Source organism: Paramisgurnus dabryanus, chromosome 15, assembly GCF_030506205.2.
Source record: "Paramisgurnus dabryanus chromosome 15, PD_genome_1.1, whole genome shotgun sequence".
Taxonomy (NCBI): domain Eukaryota; kingdom Metazoa; phylum Chordata; class Actinopteri; order Cypriniformes; family Cobitidae; genus Paramisgurnus; species Paramisgurnus dabryanus.
In genome coordinates this window covers 20,936,759-20,957,135 of record NC_133351.1, presented here as the reverse complement: position 1 = coordinate 20,957,135, position 20,377 = coordinate 20,936,759, and the positions used below count along the sequence as shown (strand labels likewise).

The 20,377-nt window shown below is 37.8% G+C and overlaps 4 protein-coding genes across 6 annotated transcripts; all 4 read right to left on the bottom strand.

Moving 5' to 3' along the window:
- Positions 1 to 168: 168 nt before the first annotated feature.
- Positions 169 to 910, bottom strand: LOC135733141 (gamma-crystallin M2-like). Its single transcript, XM_065251445.1, has 3 exons — positions 902 to 910; positions 569 to 811; positions 169 to 441 (listed from the first exon to the last, which is right to left on the bottom strand). Exons 1-3 carry the CDS (start codon positions 908 to 910, stop codon positions 169 to 171), a joined length of 525 nt encoding a protein of 174 aa, XP_065107517.1.
- Positions 911 to 3,607: 2,697 nt separating this feature from the next.
- On the bottom strand, positions 3,608 to 6,247 carry LOC135733143 (gamma-crystallin M2-like). Of its 2 annotated transcripts, none has more exons than XM_065251447.2 (3): positions 5,955 to 6,247; positions 4,049 to 4,291; positions 3,608 to 3,880 (listed from the first exon to the last, which is right to left on the bottom strand). In XM_065251447.2, the coding sequence occupies exons 1-3, from the start codon at positions 5,997 to 5,999 to the stop codon at positions 3,608 to 3,610; spliced, it is 561 nt and encodes a 186-aa protein (XP_065107519.1). In that variant the 5' UTR covers positions 6,000 to 6,247. The 2 variants fall into 2 exon arrangements, with proteins under 2 accessions (XP_065107519.1, XP_065107520.1); XM_065251448.1 differs by lacking the exon at positions 5,955 to 6,247 and adding an exon at positions 4,378 to 4,499.
- Positions 6,248 to 8,330: 2,083 nt separating this feature from the next.
- Positions 8,331 to 9,111, bottom strand: LOC135733146 (gamma-crystallin M2-like). Its single transcript, XM_065251451.1, has 3 exons — positions 9,103 to 9,111; positions 8,779 to 9,021; positions 8,331 to 8,603 (listed from the first exon to the last, which is right to left on the bottom strand). The coding sequence occupies exons 1-3, from the start codon at positions 9,109 to 9,111 to the stop codon at positions 8,331 to 8,333; spliced, it is 525 nt and encodes a 174-aa protein (XP_065107523.1).
- A 3,847-nt stretch (positions 9,112 to 12,958) lies between these two features.
- On the bottom strand, positions 12,959 to 16,338 carry LOC135733145 (gamma-crystallin M2-like). Of its 2 annotated transcripts, none has more exons than XM_065251449.1 (3): positions 16,321 to 16,338; positions 13,396 to 13,638; positions 12,959 to 13,231 (listed from the first exon to the last, which is right to left on the bottom strand). In XM_065251449.1, the coding sequence occupies exons 1-3, from the start codon at positions 16,336 to 16,338 to the stop codon at positions 12,959 to 12,961; spliced, it is 534 nt and encodes a 177-aa protein (XP_065107521.1). The 2 variants fall into 2 exon arrangements, with proteins under 2 accessions (XP_065107521.1, XP_065107522.1); XM_065251450.1 differs by lacking the exon at positions 16,321 to 16,338 and adding an exon at positions 13,725 to 13,733.
- Positions 16,339 to 20,377: the final 4,039 nt, after the last annotated feature.

Sequence of the window (20,377 nt, the reverse complement as noted above, 5' to 3'; positions counted from 1 at the left end):
TAAGTAGTTTATTTTTTGGAGTACTGTCATTTTGATTATCATTTTAATGATAATGTAAGTGTAATTACAAGTAAAGTGACAAAAAATGTATTGAATATTTGTGGCAGGAATGATTTTCAAAACACAATGATTGGTGTAGAGAATTTTTTTTATTGAAACTTTAGAAGACTAATACCAGGAATCCATGATACGTCTCATGCTCATGAATCTCATGCCACCCATATTGCTGAAGTTCCTGTACTCTCCAGGCCTGAGGTACCACATCCTGCCTCTGTAGTGAGGCTGCTCATACATGAGCCAGTGACCGTCCATCACATGACAGGACTGACACTGAGACATGCGGTAGCGGTCCATGATGTTGTCACAGTCGTCCATCATCTCGTGCATCTGACCCATGAAGTTCTCCCTCTCATAGATCCTCATTCTGTAGGATCCTCTGTGCTGTAGGAGAAGAAAAATATGATGTTGATTGATTAAATTTGACATAAATCTAAAATATTTTGTTGAAAATATTGCCTTTAATGTATCTCATAAATCAAAACATGCTGACTGCTTCATCTGAACTCACCATGGGGATCATACGGCAGGATCTGATCCAGTTGCTCATTCCAAACATAGACATGTAATCGGCGTACTCGCCCCTCTTAAAGAAATACTGGTTTCCCATGTAGTTTGGATGATCATACATCATGAAGCATCCGCTCTCTACTCTACAGGAGTGACAGCGGCTCAGATAGGAGGACATGTCAGCACAGTCGCTATTACACTCATAAGAGCGACCCTGAAAGTTCCTGTCCTCATAGAAGATGACCTGAAAATAAATTAAATTAATTATAGTGACCTAAAGTCAAATAAACCAAATTAAAATCATTTGTATGAAATCGTTGAAAATCAAGTTTACCTTGCCCATGTTTGTGGTTGTGCTGGCTGATCTTCAGTAGTTTTACAGAGAAGCTGAAGCTGATTCTGGTTAACTGACTGCTGTCGCTCGTACCTTTATACTAAACCAAAACTAAAGACTACACAGCGTCAATTGTTAGTTAAATCCTGACCGTGCAAGTTGGAATAATGGCCATTGTTTCTTGTTATTTAAATCTTATTATTCAGTATTGTGAGGACTGCATGCTAAAGAAACAACTTTAGTATCCATCTATTCCTATTGGTTGTTTCTTAATATAAAATGTTTTATTTATTTGTTTATTGAATGTCAGTGTTTTAGAATGATGCTTATTGAGATTTCGGCTAAACTCAGCATCTATTATCTGCTTGAAAAGACTGGCATACGCAAAACCAAAACAGCATTGCTTTAGAGCAGCAGCAGTACAGTACATTCATCTGTCCAACAGTAATCCTACTTTAAATCTAACTTTCTTCATGAGGATTAAATAATTAAACAAATTATTTAACAGCAAATTTGTGGACACTATTTTGCATTTTGTGGAGACTGTGCCTCAAATACCCAGTATTTACAGTATTTTTTTAAATATACACTATGGACCACAACCAATCTGAAGTTGGCTGTCAGATATTCAGACCTATTGATTCTTTGTTATTTGATTCTTATAATGTTGAGGTTGATCAAGATTATATATTTTTTCTATTTTCTTCACTTTATAATGTAATTTTTATACTGATACTCAATTTAATGATTTAGGTCACTATGCCTTTATTTTCTACTTTTCATTTGAATAGTCTTTCTATAATTATAAAACATTTACTCATACTTTTTTTTTTACTCAAACATCATTTTCTGTTATTGCTTTGTCAGAGACATGGCTTCCAGAGGCGTAAAGTGAATTATTTAAATTCCCTATGTTCAATTTTACTTTAACAAAGCTCAATGGAGCAAAAGATTATAAAAACAAAAAGCATAACAGAATTATGAGTTAGTCAAAAATTTCCAAATTTAAGGATATGCCTGGGACTATTTATAAAAGGAATATGATGCTGAAATTGCATATGAAATATGAAAGTAATTACTTCCAGTTTAATTTTTTTACAATTTGCAGTAGGCCTACTAGGCGATCTAGTCAATACTTTAGTAAGCCTTGCTTTAGTAAGAGTTGACTTATTGAAGTTATTGAGAATTTTTTTTTAATAGAAAATATATTGCAAATCCTACATTTCTTACTCATAATATTTACTAATCCTGTAGAAATAAATATGTTTACTCTATTAGATCTGCCACAAATAAATATTTTAAATCGGGATGGGCACGAGTAGTCGATTGATCAAGTACTCGAACGTTGCATCGATGATCGATAACGACAACGATGATGTGGAACGTGCTTTGACTGGATGTGTGTTTTAGAGGGGCCATAACATGAAAATGTTAGCTTTGCCACTTTGTAGATGTGAGCAATAATTAGGTCATTGAAATTTGAGTCTCCTAATGATGTCATAAGGAGATCTTATTACAAAAATACCGCCCCTTAATCTGCACTGCCCCTAAACCCAACCGAAGCATTGCCATTTAGTGCAGAGAGAAAGAGAGAGAAAAAATAATTGACAGCAATTTCTACAGTGCACTGTAAAAGATTTCTGTAGAAATGACAGTATTACTTAATAATTGAATGTCACACAGCTACTTTACCTCTTTGTACTGTATAAACAAATGTATCTCAAATAAAGTGAAATAGAAGTTGAAGTAGTTTTTTGTCATTTATTGTGTTAAAAGATTGAATGCAACATATATAAACTGTAAAGCTTTAATCTATTTCAAACATACAGTACTTAATATGTTTGGTAAGAAGACAATGTTTATTTGGGGTTTAATGCGTAATCTCATAATGCAATGTTATTTTCTTGGCCAACATCTTTTGGCAGTGTAGATTCATCAATCTCTAAAATCTGTCCACACTGCATCTGCCGCGTTGCTCTCGTCTGGTGTAGACGTGATTTTAGATCAAATCATAACATAGAAATTCGATCGCGACATAATGCATACTTACAGTTTGTGTTTGAAAGAAGGACGTATTTGTCCTCTGCTTTAAACTTGGGATGCATTTTACAGGTCCCAAAAAGAGCAAAAGTGCAAAGAATCGTAATAGCAGAGGTTGCGTTAGATTTTTTCATTGCCCGTCATTTTATGGACAGGGTCGTAAAAATTACATCATAATCAATTATTATCCATCATTTCATATTTTAATGATAAAAATGAACACACCTTTAGTAACAAACTGGAAGACAGCTTAAAATTTTGGAGTAGGGTCATATAAAGTGTGGGGGACAGAATCACCTTTTTCTAAAAATATGGTGGACGTGTCTACGCACCTGTTTTCTCGTCTTCTGCTACCCATGCCATGCCATGCTATTTTGTTAACTGGGTATTTAAGTTCCATTACTGTGTCCAAGTGGGAAAGCGAAAAATCACACTTCTTTTAAGAACTTTAGCAACTACTCCTATGTCCACCACACTTCCGTATACACTCCTCATGACTTGAGTTACTTCTGTCACGTTCCTGGAGTATATTTGAACATTTCATTGTGCCTTATTCGTAGTAGTAGCAGTGCTTTTGTAACTGGTTGTAATTTTTCCCTCAAAAAATGATTTTATGACACAATGTTTAGTTTTGTGGAGGAATTATTTTATTGAAACTTTAATACACTAATACCAGGAATCCATGATACGCCTCATGCTCATGAATCTCATGCCACCCATATTGCTGAAGTTCCTGTACTCTCCAGGCCTGACGTACCACATCCTGCCTCTGTAGTGAGGCTGCTCATACATGAGCCAGTGACCGTCCATCACATGACAGGACTGACACTGAGACATGCGGTAGCGGTCCATGATGTTGTCACAGTCGTCCATCATCTCGTACATCTGACCCATGAAGTTCTCCCTCTCATAGATCCTCATTCTGTAGGATCCTCTGTGCTGTAGGAAAAAGAAGTTCAGTATATTAAAGTTTAACATAAAGAACCAACATCAAACAGAAAAAATAAATCAAAATCAAGTTCTGCCAATTAAACCTAAAAAGATGACTTAATTTTTCCAAATATTCATAAGTGAGTTGATTTATTTTGAAATCTTCTTTGAGCTCACCATGGGGATCATGCGGCAGGATCTGATCCAGTTGCTCATTCCAAACATAGACATGTAATCGGCATACTCGCCCCTCTTAAAGAAATACTGGTGTCCCATGTAGTTTGGATGATCGTACATCATGAAGCATCCGCTCTCTACTCTACAGGAGTGACAGCGGCTCAGATAGGAGGACATGTCAGTACAGTCGCTCATACACTCATAAGAGCGACCCTGAAAGTTCCTGTCCTCATAGAAGATGACCTAAAAAAAATCAAAGTTAATCATAGTGATTTAAAGTGAAATATACCAAATTAAAATTATATGAAACTAATGGAAATCAAGTTTACCTTGCCCATGTTTGTGGTTGTGCTGGCTGATCTTCAGTAGTTCCACAGAGGAGAAGCTGATTCTGATTCTGGTTGTTGGCTGACTGCTGTCACTCGTACCTTTATACTAAACCAAAACTAAAGACAACACAGTGTCTATTGTTATTCAATTCCTGACAGTGCAAGTTAAAACAGAGGCCATTACAGCTAAAGGTTATTATGTAGATCTTAGTTTTCTCTTTTGTTTGAATTCCAGAATTTCTAAAGTTTGCTAAAATGAAAGAAAATGAAATGCTTAATGTTGTTTTAGATTCCTATGCTTAATGAACCTCAGTTTGATATATTTTGGTGAAATATTTTCAGTCACAAGGTGTAACAATGAAAACATGCAGAAATTCATCTCAATTATGTCTTTCCTATTTTATAACAACAATATAAAATTGGTTGGGAAACACTGGCATAGATTTTTGATTTATTAACATTTTACTTTCTAATAGTCTCACTTGTATTTAATAAAAAATTGCATTTAATTTAGAAATTAACAAAATATGTAATTTATTAAATCATGTTTTCATGTTTGCAATACTTTTTATATCAATTGCAATAAAAAAATTCCATTGATTAAAAAATTGGGTTCATAATACACTTTAAAATAAGGTTCATAATGCTGGGTACACACCAAAAGATAATTGGGCTAATTTTCGTCCGATTTCCCCACTTTCGACAATCGTAGCTATGTCACGATTATCTTGATGGTTCTACAGATTATCTTATCAGATTTTCCCTTGGTGTTAGGTGTGTTAAGAGTGTCCGAACCTGATCGAAAGTATGTTGGAGCCGCCTCCATCACGAATCGTAAATATTAAACGTGTTTGATCAGAAATCCTGATGTGTGTGGGGAACCCCGGGGACAAATGCGTGCACACTCTTGAGATTATCATGTAAAACTAAATAATATCCAATCAGAAAGCGAGATGATGGAAGACAGAAGCAGTCATGACGCAGTACAAAGTGAAGTTAATGCAAAGTGATGTGCAAACCATGTTTTCTTTTTTCCCCTTGAATTTTCTGTGAAAATAATTCCAAACACTATTATTAAACATTTCTACCTGCATATCGTCCACCATGCATATTCTGAAGACTCGCAAGATTTTGCGAGATTTCCTGTATTCACAGTCGATGGAATATCAGGGTGACCGTGTCTTACGTCCATGCCACCTGGGAACTGTGAAAGTTTCTGTAGATTCTATAGTTTTCTTCAAAGTGAAAGATCTTTGACATATTCATTTTTTACAGTAAATAATTATTAGCTATCCTTATAAATACAAAATGCAGACAGGCCAGAAAATACAAAAAGCATGTGAAACGAGAATGATCATGCTGGAAAAAAACTTAAGGAGGTAAATATTTCTGTAAGCTACATTAAAATTGCAACATGAATTTAGGTGATTTATTAATTTCCTTATGCTTAACATTTTTTTTTAAATTTCCCAGTATGTGTTTAGAAACAAAACATTTGCATTTCTTTTTAGTTTTTATAGTCATCTAATATTTTGCATTCAGGTGTAATAATAGATTATTTTTCCTTAAAGGGACACTTCACCCATTTGCATTAAGCTTTGTATAGTTAGAACCCCAGTCATGTTTTTGAATGGTCATGCATCATTTCCTCAGTTGCCGCTGAGACAGGAGAAATACAGATTTCAGTGTTGCACTTCCTTCTTTCAATGATGTAAAAATCATCATTTTGCATCATTGAAAGAAGGAAGTGCAATGTCTTTGTTGAGGGAGTGAGACTACAAACAACCCTTTTCTCTGTCAAATAGGCACCAAATTCTAAATGTATGTTACATTTCGACTACAAATATGACACACTTTCAATAAAGATTAATGTTTCTACGGTGAAATGCTCCTTTAATATCACGAACTGATAAAAAATCTTTTAGAACCATTAACTTAAGCATCAGTGATTCATATGCAGAAATTAGATATTTAATGTTTCATTTAATATAGTTACTAGTTAATTGCTAGTATTGGTTACACGATATATGGTAACTCCAAATGACACAAAGACATTATATCCATACATATTTATATAAAGAGACCAATAAACAATACATTTCATACACAAAATAGATTTAAACTAGATTTTATTAAAATTTTACAGAATTTTCATGAACACAAACATTTTATGAACATTTCTAACATTTGTACAACCTAAGTGCAATATTTCATTTAAAGGTGCAATGCTAAACATTTTAATTCAGTAATTGTACATTTTTACTTTATTTGCATGTATTGCCTTGATTTGGGGTTTTAATTTAGTTCAGCAAGTTAATGTGTTTATTTACCTTAACGTTTGTGGTTGTGTTATTGAATATTACACAGCTACTTTACCTATTTTTATGTAAATTTTTACCTCAAATAAAGAAGTTGAAGTAGATTTTTGTCATTTACTGTGGTAAAAGATGATGCAACATATAAACTGTAAAGCTTTAATCTATTTCAAACATACAGTACTTAACTCTTTCACCGCCAGCGTTTTTAAAAAAAGTTGCCAGCCAGCGCCAGCGTTTTTCATGATTTTCACAAAAGTTTAATGTCTTCCAGAAAATGTTCTTCTTCAAATATATAAGCATACAATATACCAAATGAAAGAACAGACCCTCTGCTTTCAAAAAAAAAAAAACTTTTCATCCTACCTTCAGTAGTTCTTTTGTAATCAGCTTTTGAATATGGGTAGGTTTCTGCAAAAACACCACATTTTGAGCAAAAAGATAATTCAATTTTGTGACGGACTTTTATAGTAAGTGGAAAATAATGTGTTTTTTAACCATAAACCACACAGGGTTATTATAGTTTTTAAAAAAATATTAGTTTTTTTTTTTTTTTTGTTAGTTTATTTCAGTTTAGTTTAAGTTCTTCTTGGTGCATAAATAGTTTTGATTTCGTTTTTATTTTTTAAAAATCATTACTTTTAGTTTTTATTTAGTTTTAGTATAGTTTTAGTCTTAGCGTAATATCATGGTTGTGGTGGTCAAAAGTGTACATACACCTTGCCAAATCTGGAAATGTTGAAAATAAGAGGAAAATAAGAGTTTTTTTAAGGTTTGTTTTAATTTAGTCCTGCTAAATACCACACTAACCCAACACTCTAAATTCTGTTGGGTTATGTAAATATAATATACAAATATAAATATACATATTTGCAGGTCCACATTAAAGTTGTAGTTTAGTTTTCGTTTTTTGTTTTGTTTTTTTGAAACCTTCGTTTTTATTTGATTTCAGTCAACGAAAATGTTTTTTCACTAATAGTTTCAGTTTTCGTGATAGTTTTTGTTTAAGATAATAACCCTGAAACCACGTCAATAGGTGACCTTTAAGCAAATTGGAAAATCTGTTAGGGTGGCTCAGTGGATAGCACTGTTGCCTCACAGCAAGAAGGTTCCCGGTTCGAGCCCCGGCTAGCAGGTGGCCTTTCTGTGTGGAGTTTCTGCATGTTCTCCCTGTGTCAGCGTGGGGTTACTCTGGTTACTCTGGTTTCCTCCCCCAGGCCAAAAAAAGGAAGTAGGCAAATTGGAGATACCAAATTGTCCCTCCCCCAACTTAAATATGAATCAATCATTTGCTTTGAAAAGCTCTCGCAGTACTTTGATGTCATCTTTGATCACATGTTATTTCTTGCAATACTGCTTGGAGATAAACACACCTTTAGTAAAAAACAGATAGATGGAAATTTTGGATCCGGGTCATAAAAAGTGTGGGGGACAGAATCACCAAAAGTGTGGGGGACGTTTTAAGTTGCTGACGTCATGTTCCTGGAGTCGATTTGAGCATTGCATTGTGCCCTATTCATAGAAGTAGAAGTGCTTTTGTCAGTGGTTTTAAGCGGTTGTACTTTTTTCCCTCAAAAATGATTTCATGACACCATGTTTATATTTTATTTATAATTATTTTATTGAAACTTTAGAAGACTAATACCAGGAATCCATGATACGTCTCATGCTCATGAATCTCATGCCACCCATATTACTGAAGTTCCTGTACTCTCCAGGCCTGAGGTACCACATCCTGCCTCTGTAGTGAGGCTGCTCATACATGAGCCAGTGACCGTCCATCACATGACAGGACTGACACTGAGACATGCGGTAGCGGTCCATGATGTTGTCACAGTCGTCCATCATCTCGTGCATCTGACCCATGAAGTTCTCCCTCTCATAGATCCTCATTCTGTAGGATCCTCTGTGCTGTAGGAAAAAGAAGTTCAGTATATTTAATTTTACCATAAAAAAACAACATTAAACTAAGAAATAAATCTAAATCAATTTCTGCCAGTTAAACCTAAAAATACTTAATTTTGTGATTTAAAGTAAAGTTGATTTATTTAGAAATTAATTATATAGAAATCTTCTCTGAGCTCACCATGGGGATCATACGGCAGGATCTGATCCAGTTGCTCATTCCAAACATAGACATGTAATCGGCATACTCGCCCCTCTTAAAGAAATACTGGTTTCCCATGTAGTTTGGATGATCGTACATCATGAAGCATCCGCTCTCTACTCTACAGGAGTGACAGCGGCTCAGATAGGAGGACATGTCAGCACAGTCGCTATTACACTCGTAAGAGCGACCCTGAAAGTTCCTGTCCTCGTAGAAGATGACCTGAAAATGAGTTAAGTTATTGTTAGTTACCTATGATAAAAACAAAGTTAATTGTATTAAACCAATGGAAATCAAGTTTACCTTGCCCATGTTTGTGGTTGTGCTGGCTGATCTTGAGTAGTTTCACAGAGGAGAAGCTGATTCTGGTTGTTGGCTGACTGCTGTCACTCGTACCTTTATACTAAACCAAAAATAAAGACTACACAGCGTCAATTGTTAGTCAATTCCTGACAGTGCAAGTTAAAAACAGAGGCCTTCACAGCTAAAGGTTATTATATAGATCTTAGTTTTCTCTTTCGCTGGAATTCCAGAATTTCTAAAGTTTGCTAAAATGAAAGAATATGAAATGCTAATTGTTGTTTTAGATTCCTATGTTTAAGGAACCTCCGTTTATTTTGGTGAAATATTTACAGTCACAAGGTTTAACAATGAAAACATATAGAAATTCTTCTCAGTTATGTCTTTCCTATTTTATAATGATGACAATATAAAAATTGGTTGGGAAACACTGGCATAGATTTTGTTTCAAGAATGTATTTCCACTTTATAACAGCATTTATTTTTATAATATGTATTTTACATTTATTAACATTTTACTTAAAAATGTTTTAGAAATACTAACTTAAGCATACACTGTAAAAAATACTTTGCTGCCTTAAAATGTTTTGTTAAATCAACTCAGATTTACAAGTCATGTCAACAGAGATGAGTTGTCACAACTTATAAAATTTAGTTGAGAAAAGTCAACTTAATTTTATTAGTTATAACAACTCACCTGTAGTTATAACAACTCATCTCTAGTCAAGATAAATAATAGTAAGTTGAAATTACTTGTAAATCCGAGTTGATTCAACAAAAAATGTTTAGGCAGCAAAGTATTTTTTACAGTGTACTATCAGTGATTCATATTTTAGCCACTGAAATTTGATTTAATATTTAATTTAATACTAGTTAGTTAATTGCTATGATTGCACCACATCATATATGGTAACTCTAAATGACACAAAAACATTATACATCGATACATATCTATGTTAAGAGACCAATAAACAATACATTTAATACAAAAAATAGATTAAAACCAGATATTATAAAAAATTCACGAAATTTTCATAAACACAAACATTTTATAAACATTGTAACATTTGTACAACCTGTACGAAAGTGCAATATTTTATTTAAAGGTGCAGTGTGTACATTTTAACAGGATCTATTGACAGAAATGCAACTTAATTTACATAACTATATTATCAGTGGTGTATAAAAACCTTATGTAATGAACCATTATGTTTTTATTACCTTAGAATGAGTCGTTTCTATCTACATACACTGTGGGTCCCCTTATATGGATTTCACGATTTTGCGCCACCATATATCTACAGTAGCACATAAAGACAAACTGCTCTACAGAGCGTGTATCATCACTATATTAACCTTATTACTTTACTGGTTACTCTCTACTGTCAATGACAATCTTTGTCCTGATTCATCCACCATAGCTTCTCTGTGTGATTTTGGCATATTTACTTATTGCAAAACTCATAAAAACCTATTCCAAATGATACTATAACAAAGCACTTTATTTGTACAAACCATCATTTGAATATATAGGCACCAGACTGCCAATCAAGGACAAATAACTGTCAAGGAAAACATTGCACAGTGGTCGCACAACATAAGTACTGCTTAACATTTTATTTCAGTAACTGTTAGGGATGCACCGAATCCAGGATTCGGATTCGGCCGAATACTGGGCTTTTTGACGGGGTTCGGGTTCGGCCGAATCTTAGATTTTTTTTTCCACCGAACCGAACCCTAAGCTTGCGCTACGCTGGTCGACGTCACGCGGCCATTGATTACAAACATCAGGTGCTGACGTGGAGATAAGTGTATTTTTTTTCTTGACTTATAGGGAGGAAAAAATATATTTAAATGCTTATGTATCCTCTCACAGATTTGGATGGGTAATTGTGGTGCATGAAATTCAGGCATTGGGTATTTAAATTGCGTTTGAGCGCGAGCTCGAGTTTTACTTTCACTTTTGCGATCGGGCGAAGCCGCAGTACAGGAAGCAATCCGTACTGATTTGTCATGGATTTTTGTGCAAATCCTCCAACTTCGTCCTGTCAGTCATTACTATCCTCACGTAAGAAAATTAAATCTCTCGCAGCAAGCTTTAAAGTGATATAGATTGTACGGGCAGTGAAGAGAGTGACTTAAAGCGACAGTAGCCCCTGTTTTTCTGATCGTAAAAATGATCCAATCTCTAACTGGATGATCCAAACTGTGAGTTTTGTGACCCACTGAAACACTTTTAAATGGTGGGTATATCTGGTGTGGGGATGAGCAGGAACAGTTGGTTTACATGGAAATCCAGTTTTTTTGTTTGTTAAAAAACCAACAGCATCAAAACAACAACAAGAATAAAACAACAACGCAGATTAAACATTGTGGTTAGAGGCCCTATTGGCTTTGTATTGGCAAAATTTCGGGCTACCAAAAACTGAAGAGTGCCTGCCCGAAGGGCTACCAGGGATTTTGAAATTTTGCGAGCCCTGTAATGGAATAAGGATGCGAGTAGGATTCGGTTTCGGATTCGGCCGAATCTTAAACAGTGGATTCGGTATTCGGTCTAACCCAAAAAATCTGGATTCGGTGCATCCAACTGTACATTTTTACTTTATTTGCATTTATTGCCTTGTTATTTGTGTTTTAATATCTGTATTTGACACTGTCACTTTACCAGTTGTATTTGTTGCATTTGCACCGAAGTAGCACTGCACCGAACGTTGTAGTTCAGAAAGTTTACGTGTACCTAATGTTTGTTTTTGTTTAAATGAATGTCACACAGCTACTTTACTTATGTAGTTTAACTCCTGTTAGCATAAACAATGCACATGAAGTTTGCATATTTCGAGAGTTATTGATGTATTTTGGTATGTTTACCTCTGGAGTTTATGGTAAACTGTAAAATGAGGGTAAACACACAGCAGATAGTGACCATTGATTTCAATAGTAGGAATAAAAAATATGATGGAATTTAATGGGTGCCATCAACTGTGTGCTTACCATCATTTATCAAAATATTTTCTTCATCATTCATCAAAATACTTCCAAAATATTTTTTAATACTATGGAAGGCAATTTTCATTATCGCTGTGTGTTTAAAATTTTCAGTTAATGCGACTTATGCGTGAGAGCAGATGGAGATTTGAAGCTCATGAGTGATGATTTGCCTCATAACATTCACTTCTGATTGGCTGAATCTGAACTTGTCCACTCAAAATCTGAAGGTGTGTTTGACTATAGGCCGAGTCGCATTAGGTGGGTGACATTTGCTTTGAATCTCTCGCAGTACTTTGATGTCATCCACATGTTATTTCTTGCAATGCCACTTGAAGTTGAACACACCTTTAGTAACAAATGGACAGACGAAAATTTTGGAGCTGGGTCATAAAAAGTGTGGGGAACAGAATCACCTTTTTCTAAAAGTGCGGGGAATGTGTGCCCCACAATCCCCCACAGCTGCTACACCCCTGTTTTCTCATCTTATGCTACCAATGCCATGCAATGACGTTTTGTTAACTCGGATATCTAAGCGGGAAAGCGAAAAATCACACTTCTTATAGGATTCTGTTTTCACCGGTCATGACTGCTGTCATTTTAACATCTTTTAACCAGTAAAATACAAACTTTTGCAACTACTCCTATACTGCAAAGTGTCCACCACACTTATACACACTGTATACACTCCTAATGCATTGAGTTGCTGACGTCATGTTCCTGGAGACTATTTGAGCATTGCACTGTGCCCTATTCATAGAAGAAGAAGTGCTTTTGTCAGCGTTTTAAACAGTTGTAACTTTTTCCTTAAAAAATTATCTTATGACACAACGTTTAGTTTGTGGAGGGATTATTTTATTGAAACTTTAGAAGACTAATACCAGGAATCCATGATACGCCTCATGCTCATGAATCTCATGCCACCCATATTGCTGAAGTTCCTGTACTCTCCAGGCCTGAGGTACCACATCCTGCCTCTGTAGTGAGGCTGCTCATACATGAGCCAGTGACCGTCCATCACATGACAGGACTGACACTGAGACATGCGGTAGCGGTCCATGATGTTGTCACAGTCGTCCATCATCTCGTGCATCTGACCCATAAAGTTCTCCCTCTCATAGATCTTCATTCTGTAGGATCCTCTGTGCTGTAGGAAAAAGAAGTTCAGTATATTTAATTTTACCATAAAAAACAACATTAAACTAAGAGATAAATCTAAATCAAGTTCTGCTAATTAAACCTAAAAACACTTAATTTTTGTGATTTAAAGTATTTAGAAATTAATGATATAATAATCTTCTCTGAGCTCACCATGGGGATCATACGGCAGGATCTGATCCAGTTGCTCATTCCAAACATAGACATGTAATCGGCATACTCGCCCCTCTTAAAGAAATACTGGTGTCCCATGTAGTTTGGATGATCGTACATCATGAAGCATCCGCTCTCTACTCTACAGGAGTGACAGCGGCTCAGATAGGAGGACATGTCAGTACAGTCACTCATACACTCATAAGAGCGACCCTGAAAGTTCCTGTCCTCGTAGAAGATGACCTATAAAAATTCAAAGTTCATCATAGTGGTTTAAAGTGAAATATATCAAATTAAAAGTATATGAAACTAATGGAAATCAAGTTTACCTTGCCCATGTTTGTGGTTGTGCTGGCGGATCTTCAGTAGTTTCACAGAGGAGAAGCTGATTCTGGTTGACTGACTGATGTCACTCGTACCTTTATACTAGACCAAAACTAAAGACCATACAGCGTCAATTGTTAGTCAATTCCTGACAGTGCAAGTTGGGATAAAGGCCATTGTATAGCCAAGGTTTGGTGTAGATGTTATTACTAACATTGTTACTAATAAGGTTTGTACCACTTCACATTTTAATGAGTATTAAGGAAATTTTATTTGTTAACATGTCATTATGTTGTTGAAAAAATAATCTTCAAAAGTGTCAGTAATCAGTATTGGTGACACATTACAAAAGTACAAATAACCAAAGATGCTATTTTGCCTAGCTACACTTTCCCACTGTAACATTCAAAGATCAGCAATCAAACCCTAGCATCCATTCAAATTAAAATTAGACAAAGACCGTGGTCTCCTCCAAAAACAATACTTGATCCATATACAATGAAGTCAATAACTAATAAAATGATAACTGACTCAAAAGTATATGGATTAATATCAGTCATGTGACCTTTAACATCATTCCAGTTGCCTGCCGCCATCTCAGCCAAACTTTTTGTACCTCGGCTGTCATAAAGGAAACGCTACTTTAAAAAAATATATATCTTGGTAGGGGGGAAATGCCTACTCGATCCCTGATGCGTTCTTCCAGCCGCTGTCTGCTACCGAACTACCACTATTTTTTACAACCCTAAGGCGGCACGACACAATATGAAACTTTGCTCGAAGTATCATCTGGATCTCTACACATGAACATTGAGAACATTGTTTGTGTAAACAGAACAACTAACTTTGACTGTTAAAGGAGCAGTTGATGTACATAAATGCCTTGTTAGTAATACAAAGAAAAAGCCACCACTGGTGTCTGACAGACACCAATCATGACTTACTTTTAAACGTGATGTTACGTTGTGTTACACACAATAACACTCTGGCCTGGTGTGTAGCAAAGTCTTATTCAAACAGTAACTTGCAGTTTAAGATCCGCAGTACAAATGTCTTTCTAAGTACTTAAAAAAGGGTATGCATATTAAATGTTTATTTAGTTTGACCAATTTTCTTTTTGTCTCTTGTTTACTGTAATTACATCTGTGTAATATCAGCCTCATTGCTTTCACATAGACATATAAAACACCGCTCAGATATGCTATTGTGTACATCTACTAGGGATGCACCGAATCCAGATTTTTTAGGTTCGGCCGAATCCCGAATCCACCGTTTAAGATTCGGCCGAATCCGAAACCGAATACCGAATCCTACTCGCATCCTTATTCCATTAACACAGTAAAACACATTAATGAATTATACAACGTCCACAGCATGTATTTTTCATTTAATTTAATTTTAACTGTACATTATGCCAGGATGACAAGTTGGAAAACTATTTTGACAATTACCATAAGCCTATGCATAATGAAAGCGATGCGTTGCGACACGCTCGTTTTTCCAATAAGCAAGCAGCTCTGCGCTGAAAACAATATTTAACTTTGAGTGAGAAGCTCCGCTCGTCAATGTCAGTTTTCACATGGCCGTCCAATTACAATGGAGGAGGGGCGGGACATTACCACAGCAACCAACCGGCTCACAGCTGAAGCATCACAGCTACCAAGCGCTCGGCTGAAAAACAGCTGGCATTTGGTGTCCTCAAGGCGTTTTCAGCCGTGTTTAAAAGTTTTGGTGTGTCCAGCCCCTAAAGCTCACCGAAAGAAAAAGCTCATCTCCACGTCAGCACCCGATGTGTGTAATCAACGGCCGCGTGACGTCGAGCAGCGTAGCGCAAGCCTAGGATTCGGTTCGGTGGAAAAAAATTCTAGGATTCGGCCGAACCCGAACCCCGTCAAAAAGCCCAGTATTCGGCCGAATCCGAAACCGAATCCTGGATTCGGTGCATCCCTAACATCTACAACACGCAAAGTTGCTCTCTTGCCTCGAAACATTCACCAAACAAAAGTTCATATCCTCATCCGATGCAGAAATGTAAAAAAGAAGCCACACTGCGAGAGTACAGGCACTATCAGTCCGGGCTTCTCTACGCAGCAGAGGCCGATTGTTGCAGCGTCCTCCCCGGGCTCCTCTCCTCGGGCTTCTGTTCCTTCATCTGCCTGAGCTCTTTGCTGTATTGTGGCTCATAAAGGTGCAATGAACAGCTGATTAGAGCATCACGCTTGCGAAATCACCCTCTTCTATATCATATTGATTAACTTCCACTGTTATTGTAACACAAAGTCTGGCTCGCTCCACAACATCTGTTTAGCTTAGCTTAGCATAAAGATGGCGGCTGATCGTTTTTTTCCGTCTGTGTTCGTATATTTTCGTAAGTCCCACCCACTGATCTGTAATAGGTCTTTAGCGTGAGTGGGTCCCACCCATAGCCCCCAACTTGGAAAAATGAGGAATGAGTGTCTGTAGTCTTTCACACTCAACAGAGATACAGGATTTCCTTCTTTCAATGACGCAAAATGACGATTTTTAACATCATTGAAAGAAGGAAGTGCCTCACTGAAATGAGTATTTCTCCCCTCTCAGGGGAAACTGAGGGAATGATGCACGACCATTCAAAAACATGACTGGGGTTCTAACGATACAAAGCTTAATGCAAATGGGTGAAGTTTCCCTTTAAGGCGTCCACTTGCTATCTTTGCCAGACATAAAGAATTGATTTCTGAATGCGAATAAATGAATCTCATATGAAGCTCCTTTTTCAACTAGAAGGTCAATATTGTTTTACAACAAAACAACAAATTATCTGTGCATTTGTCACAGGTAGGGGTGGACCGAGATGTAAATAAGGTCACGCCCCTTTCTCCACCTCGAGGAGATTCCCAAAGCCACCCCAATGACCAGACACACAAGGTAAGCATAATTTAAAAGGTACTTTATTTAATTTACTTAAAATAATAAAAATAGGGGAGGGAAAAAAAGGGGAACTTAAAATAACGGCCACTTCAGGCTCTGGGTACGTAGGACTGTCCGCAGTTCGTTCTCTTGACGTTCACTTTCGTTCTCTCTTTCTCCACAGGCAGCTTGGACACAACAACACGGTTAGTTCAACTTGGATGCTTCTCACCTCTCCGCTGTTTACAGCTCTGGGTACGTATAACTGTCCACAGTTCGTTCTCCTGACGTTCACTTTCGTTCTCTCTTTCTCCACAGGCAGCTTGGACACAACAACACAGTTAGTTTAACTTGGATGCTTCTCACCTCTCCGCTGTTTACAGCTCTGGGTACGTATGACTGTCCACAGTTCGTTCTCCTGACGTTCACTTTCGTTCTCTCTTTCTCCACAGGCAGCTTGGACACAACAACACAGTTAGTTCAACTTGGATGCTTCTCACCTCTCCGCTGTTTACAGCTCTGGGTACGTATGACTGTCCACAGTTCGTTCTCCTGACGTTCACTTTCGTTCTGATCGACAAGGCACGGGGGCGGGCTTACAACGGCTGGCCTGCACAGAAGGGCAACGGCGATGATTTCACCAGAGGCGCCGGGGGCAAAACCCTCTCGGCGAGCTCGCTGGTCAGCAGGGGGGGCGAACTCTCACACCGTCTCACCGGGCCGAGCGCTGCCCTATCCTCAATGCCCGTAGAGCGATCGAATACCGGACAAGGGCGCCCTTTTGTAGAGACCACGGGGCGGCGGAACTCCTTCGCCTCTCACTCTGCCACAAAGGAAAACACACAGGTAAAGTAGCTATGCAGAAGCCCGTAGTTGTACTCACACACACACTGCCAGCTTTCAAGTCTTCACCGCCACACTCCGAAACCTGTCGGCATACAGACGGGGGCGGCTTCCAGGGGCCCACACCGTCGCTTCACACTCAAACTGCACACAGCGTATAATAGATGATGTTACTCGCGACCGTCAGCCTCTCCGTCTCTTCCTCAGTAAAAGGGATGATGCGGGGTACGTCTAACAAGACACACAGCACTTGCACAGCAACCCACAGCAAATACACAGCACCACTTCAACGTGAAAGGGTTTCAAATTACATGGACTACCCACCACAATACAGGTGTACACAAGAGACGCCCGACGTCCTCCACTTCGCTGAGGTCGGATGGGGGCGATGACAATACGGCCGGGATGTTTAGCTCTGCTGCTGTGGCTACTGAATCCAACTATTCCTGCGGCTCACCTACCGCGCTGGATCAGGGGTAGGGCCGCCCTTCTCCTCCTGGAGGTATTCGATAAATGCACAGGTTAATTGTTATACTTCATTGAAATCCAGAAGTCAATACTCACAGCGGTCCTCTTGGTCAATGTTTTGCAAAACTGTTTCGTTTCCTTTTTCCTTGGTTTCTCTAAATGTGTCACGTATACCGACGTTTCTTCTACCCACAGGGTTTTCTCTTACTCCAACATCCACTGCGAAACACTAAGCACTCGACAGCACACTGCTCTCCTTGGGGTGCTCCTTTTCTCCACCCCCGCATCGCCTTTCTTTCGCCCCAGGCAGCTCCTGTCTTCTCTCCGCGCGCTCCAAGCGCAGCCCGGATCAACAGAGCCTGCGGGCTCTTCCAAAGGTGCGTGCTGACTTTTTACTGCCTTAGGCAGAGGAGCTTTCCCCGCGTCGATCCCCTCTCTACCTCTCCGCTGTTGAACTGTGATTTAACTGCTCTTTAAATCCTCCTCCGTGTACTGCCATCTTCCAATCAACCGGCGTTCCTCTTAACCACGCACAGCTGCGCTTGATTTGGCTGATTACAGCCCTCGCGATGCTACCGGATGTCCGGTGTTTCCTCCCTCCGGTCTGGGCGGAAACATCCGGGCGGAACCAAACTTTCCCAACTTTTGGTTCCGCCCCAAAAAGATCGTCACCTTGTGACACATTTATATGGAACTATGCTTTAGGTGCTATCCATCTTTACTCTCCTTCCTCCTTACGTCGCATTCGGAGATCGATACATCTTGACTGGCAAGATGGCTGGTGAGAGGACACCAAAGTCAGTTGTTCAAAACCTTCTTTTTAGTAAACTCTGTGTACACAAACAATGTTCTCAATGCTTGAGTTTATGTGTAGAGACACAGCTTATATTTCGAGCAAAGTATCATGCTGTGTCGAGCCTTCTTAGTGTTGTAAAAATAGCGATTTTGATGCTCACAACATATTGAAGGCATAACTTCTAGTTCTTTTGCGACCACTTCAGGTACCCAAAATGGCGGAAGACAAGTTTGAGATGTGAGTGATATTCATGAATAGGGTTACACTTTATTTTGATAGTCCACTTTTTTTGATAGACATTCTACTAACTATACAGTAAATAACTTTGCAATTACATGTCAACTAACTTTCAATAATTTGCAACTATACATCAACTAACTGTCATTAGTGTATTAGTAGACTGTAAGGGTTGGGGTTAGGGAAGAGGTTTGGGTTAGTGGAATAAGTTGACATGCACCTGCAAAAATAATTATAGACAGTTGAATGTCTGTTGAGGAATCATCACAATAAAGTGTTAGTAGATATTAAGCAGACATTCTACTTATTCTCTAAAGTTTGGTAGTTGATAAGTAGTTGCAAAGTTACTTTTAGTTAGTAAAATGTCTAAAGTGGACTATCGAAATAAAGTGTTACCATAAATAGTGTTCTATAACTATTGAGACAGCTGTTTACCTAAATGTATTCCAGTTACAGTTATATAATGAATATTGTCTTGAAGTGCCCACTCTCAGCTTTATTTAGAGTGTAGTAACATCCAAACTGGTTTGAGGATTTAGGAATTAAAGCCGTGTAATATGTAGCAAATACAAATATATAGACGTTCAGAAACGTAGACAGAGCTTTGTAGATACTTATGGTGTGAATTAAGATGTGGTGTAAACAAGAAGATCATTTCAGTTAAATTATTTTTCATCTTAAACAAATTCCCCTGAGGGTCAGGTCTGGGCATAGCGGTCTGTAGGTTCCGGGGTGCTGGATCTTATGGCACCATTAGAGAGATGCACAAGCTGTGTATCTGGCCCCTCAGAGGGGACAGACGTCTTCATTCAAATCTCTTAACTACTGTAAAGGTCTCTCTAAATTCTACAGCTGAGGTATGTGACGGTAAGGAAATTTTCCCACTGGTTAATCGATGTGTGACAAACGTGGTGATGAGTGGTGCTTTTTAATTGCTTATGAATACCCGTGCAGCCGTGAGCCTTTTACTTTTGAATTAGCGGTAAAGCAAGGGTTTATATGAAGTGCTTGAACTGAGCCTGTGCACACTGGTACTTCTGACATGTTGTCTGTACGCAAGCCTGCCCATCCTAAGCTTTAGGAACGCGATTTGCACGGAGCATCGAGACAAATGGCACCTTTTTTCCATTTAAATTGCTGCTTGAATGGTGGGTTTATTATTGTTGTTAACAAAAACAAAAAAACAATGACAAACCATATAGTTCAACTATATTGAACACAAAACTTTATTAACAAAATAAGTAAGTGATTCCACCAACGTCTTGTCAGTCAGCTCGTCTCACTCTCATCAAGGGATCAGATTTTATTACTAAAAATGTTATAGTAATAGTAAACTTAAATAAATAGCACAGTAAACTTTATTACTATAAAAATCTGAACGACAATGGGGGCAGTGGCACCGCAATGGATGTAATCGGTGAGAGG

Excerpts from the sequence above, each read along its gene's own strand:
- LOC135733141 (XM_065251445.1), bottom strand. Across the intron at positions 442-568 it reads CCTGCCGTATGATCCCCATG|CACAGAGGATCCTACAGAAT; the intron begins GTGAGTTCAGAT and ends CTTCTCCTACAG.
- LOC135733143 (XM_065251447.2), bottom strand. The coding sequence starts at position 5,999 with ATGACTGGGGTTCTAACTATACAAAGCTTAATGCAAATGGGTGAA. Across the intron at positions 4,292-5,954 it reads GCTTAATGCAAATGGGTGAA|GTCATCTTCTATGAGGACAG; the intron begins GTGTCCCTTTAA and ends GATTTTTTTTAG. Across the intron at positions 3,881-4,048 it reads CCTGCCGCATGATCCCCATG|CACAGAGGATCCTACAGAAT; the intron begins GTGAGCTCAAAG and ends TTTTTCCTACAG.
- LOC135733146 (XM_065251451.1), bottom strand. Across the intron at positions 8,604-8,778 it reads CCTGCCGTATGATCCCCATG|CACAGAGGATCCTACAGAAT; the intron begins GTGAGCTCAGAG and ends TTTTTCCTACAG.
- LOC135733145 (XM_065251449.1), bottom strand. Across the intron at positions 13,232-13,395 it reads CCTGCCGTATGATCCCCATG|CACAGAGGATCCTACAGAAT; the intron begins GTGAGCTCAGAG and ends TTTTTCCTACAG.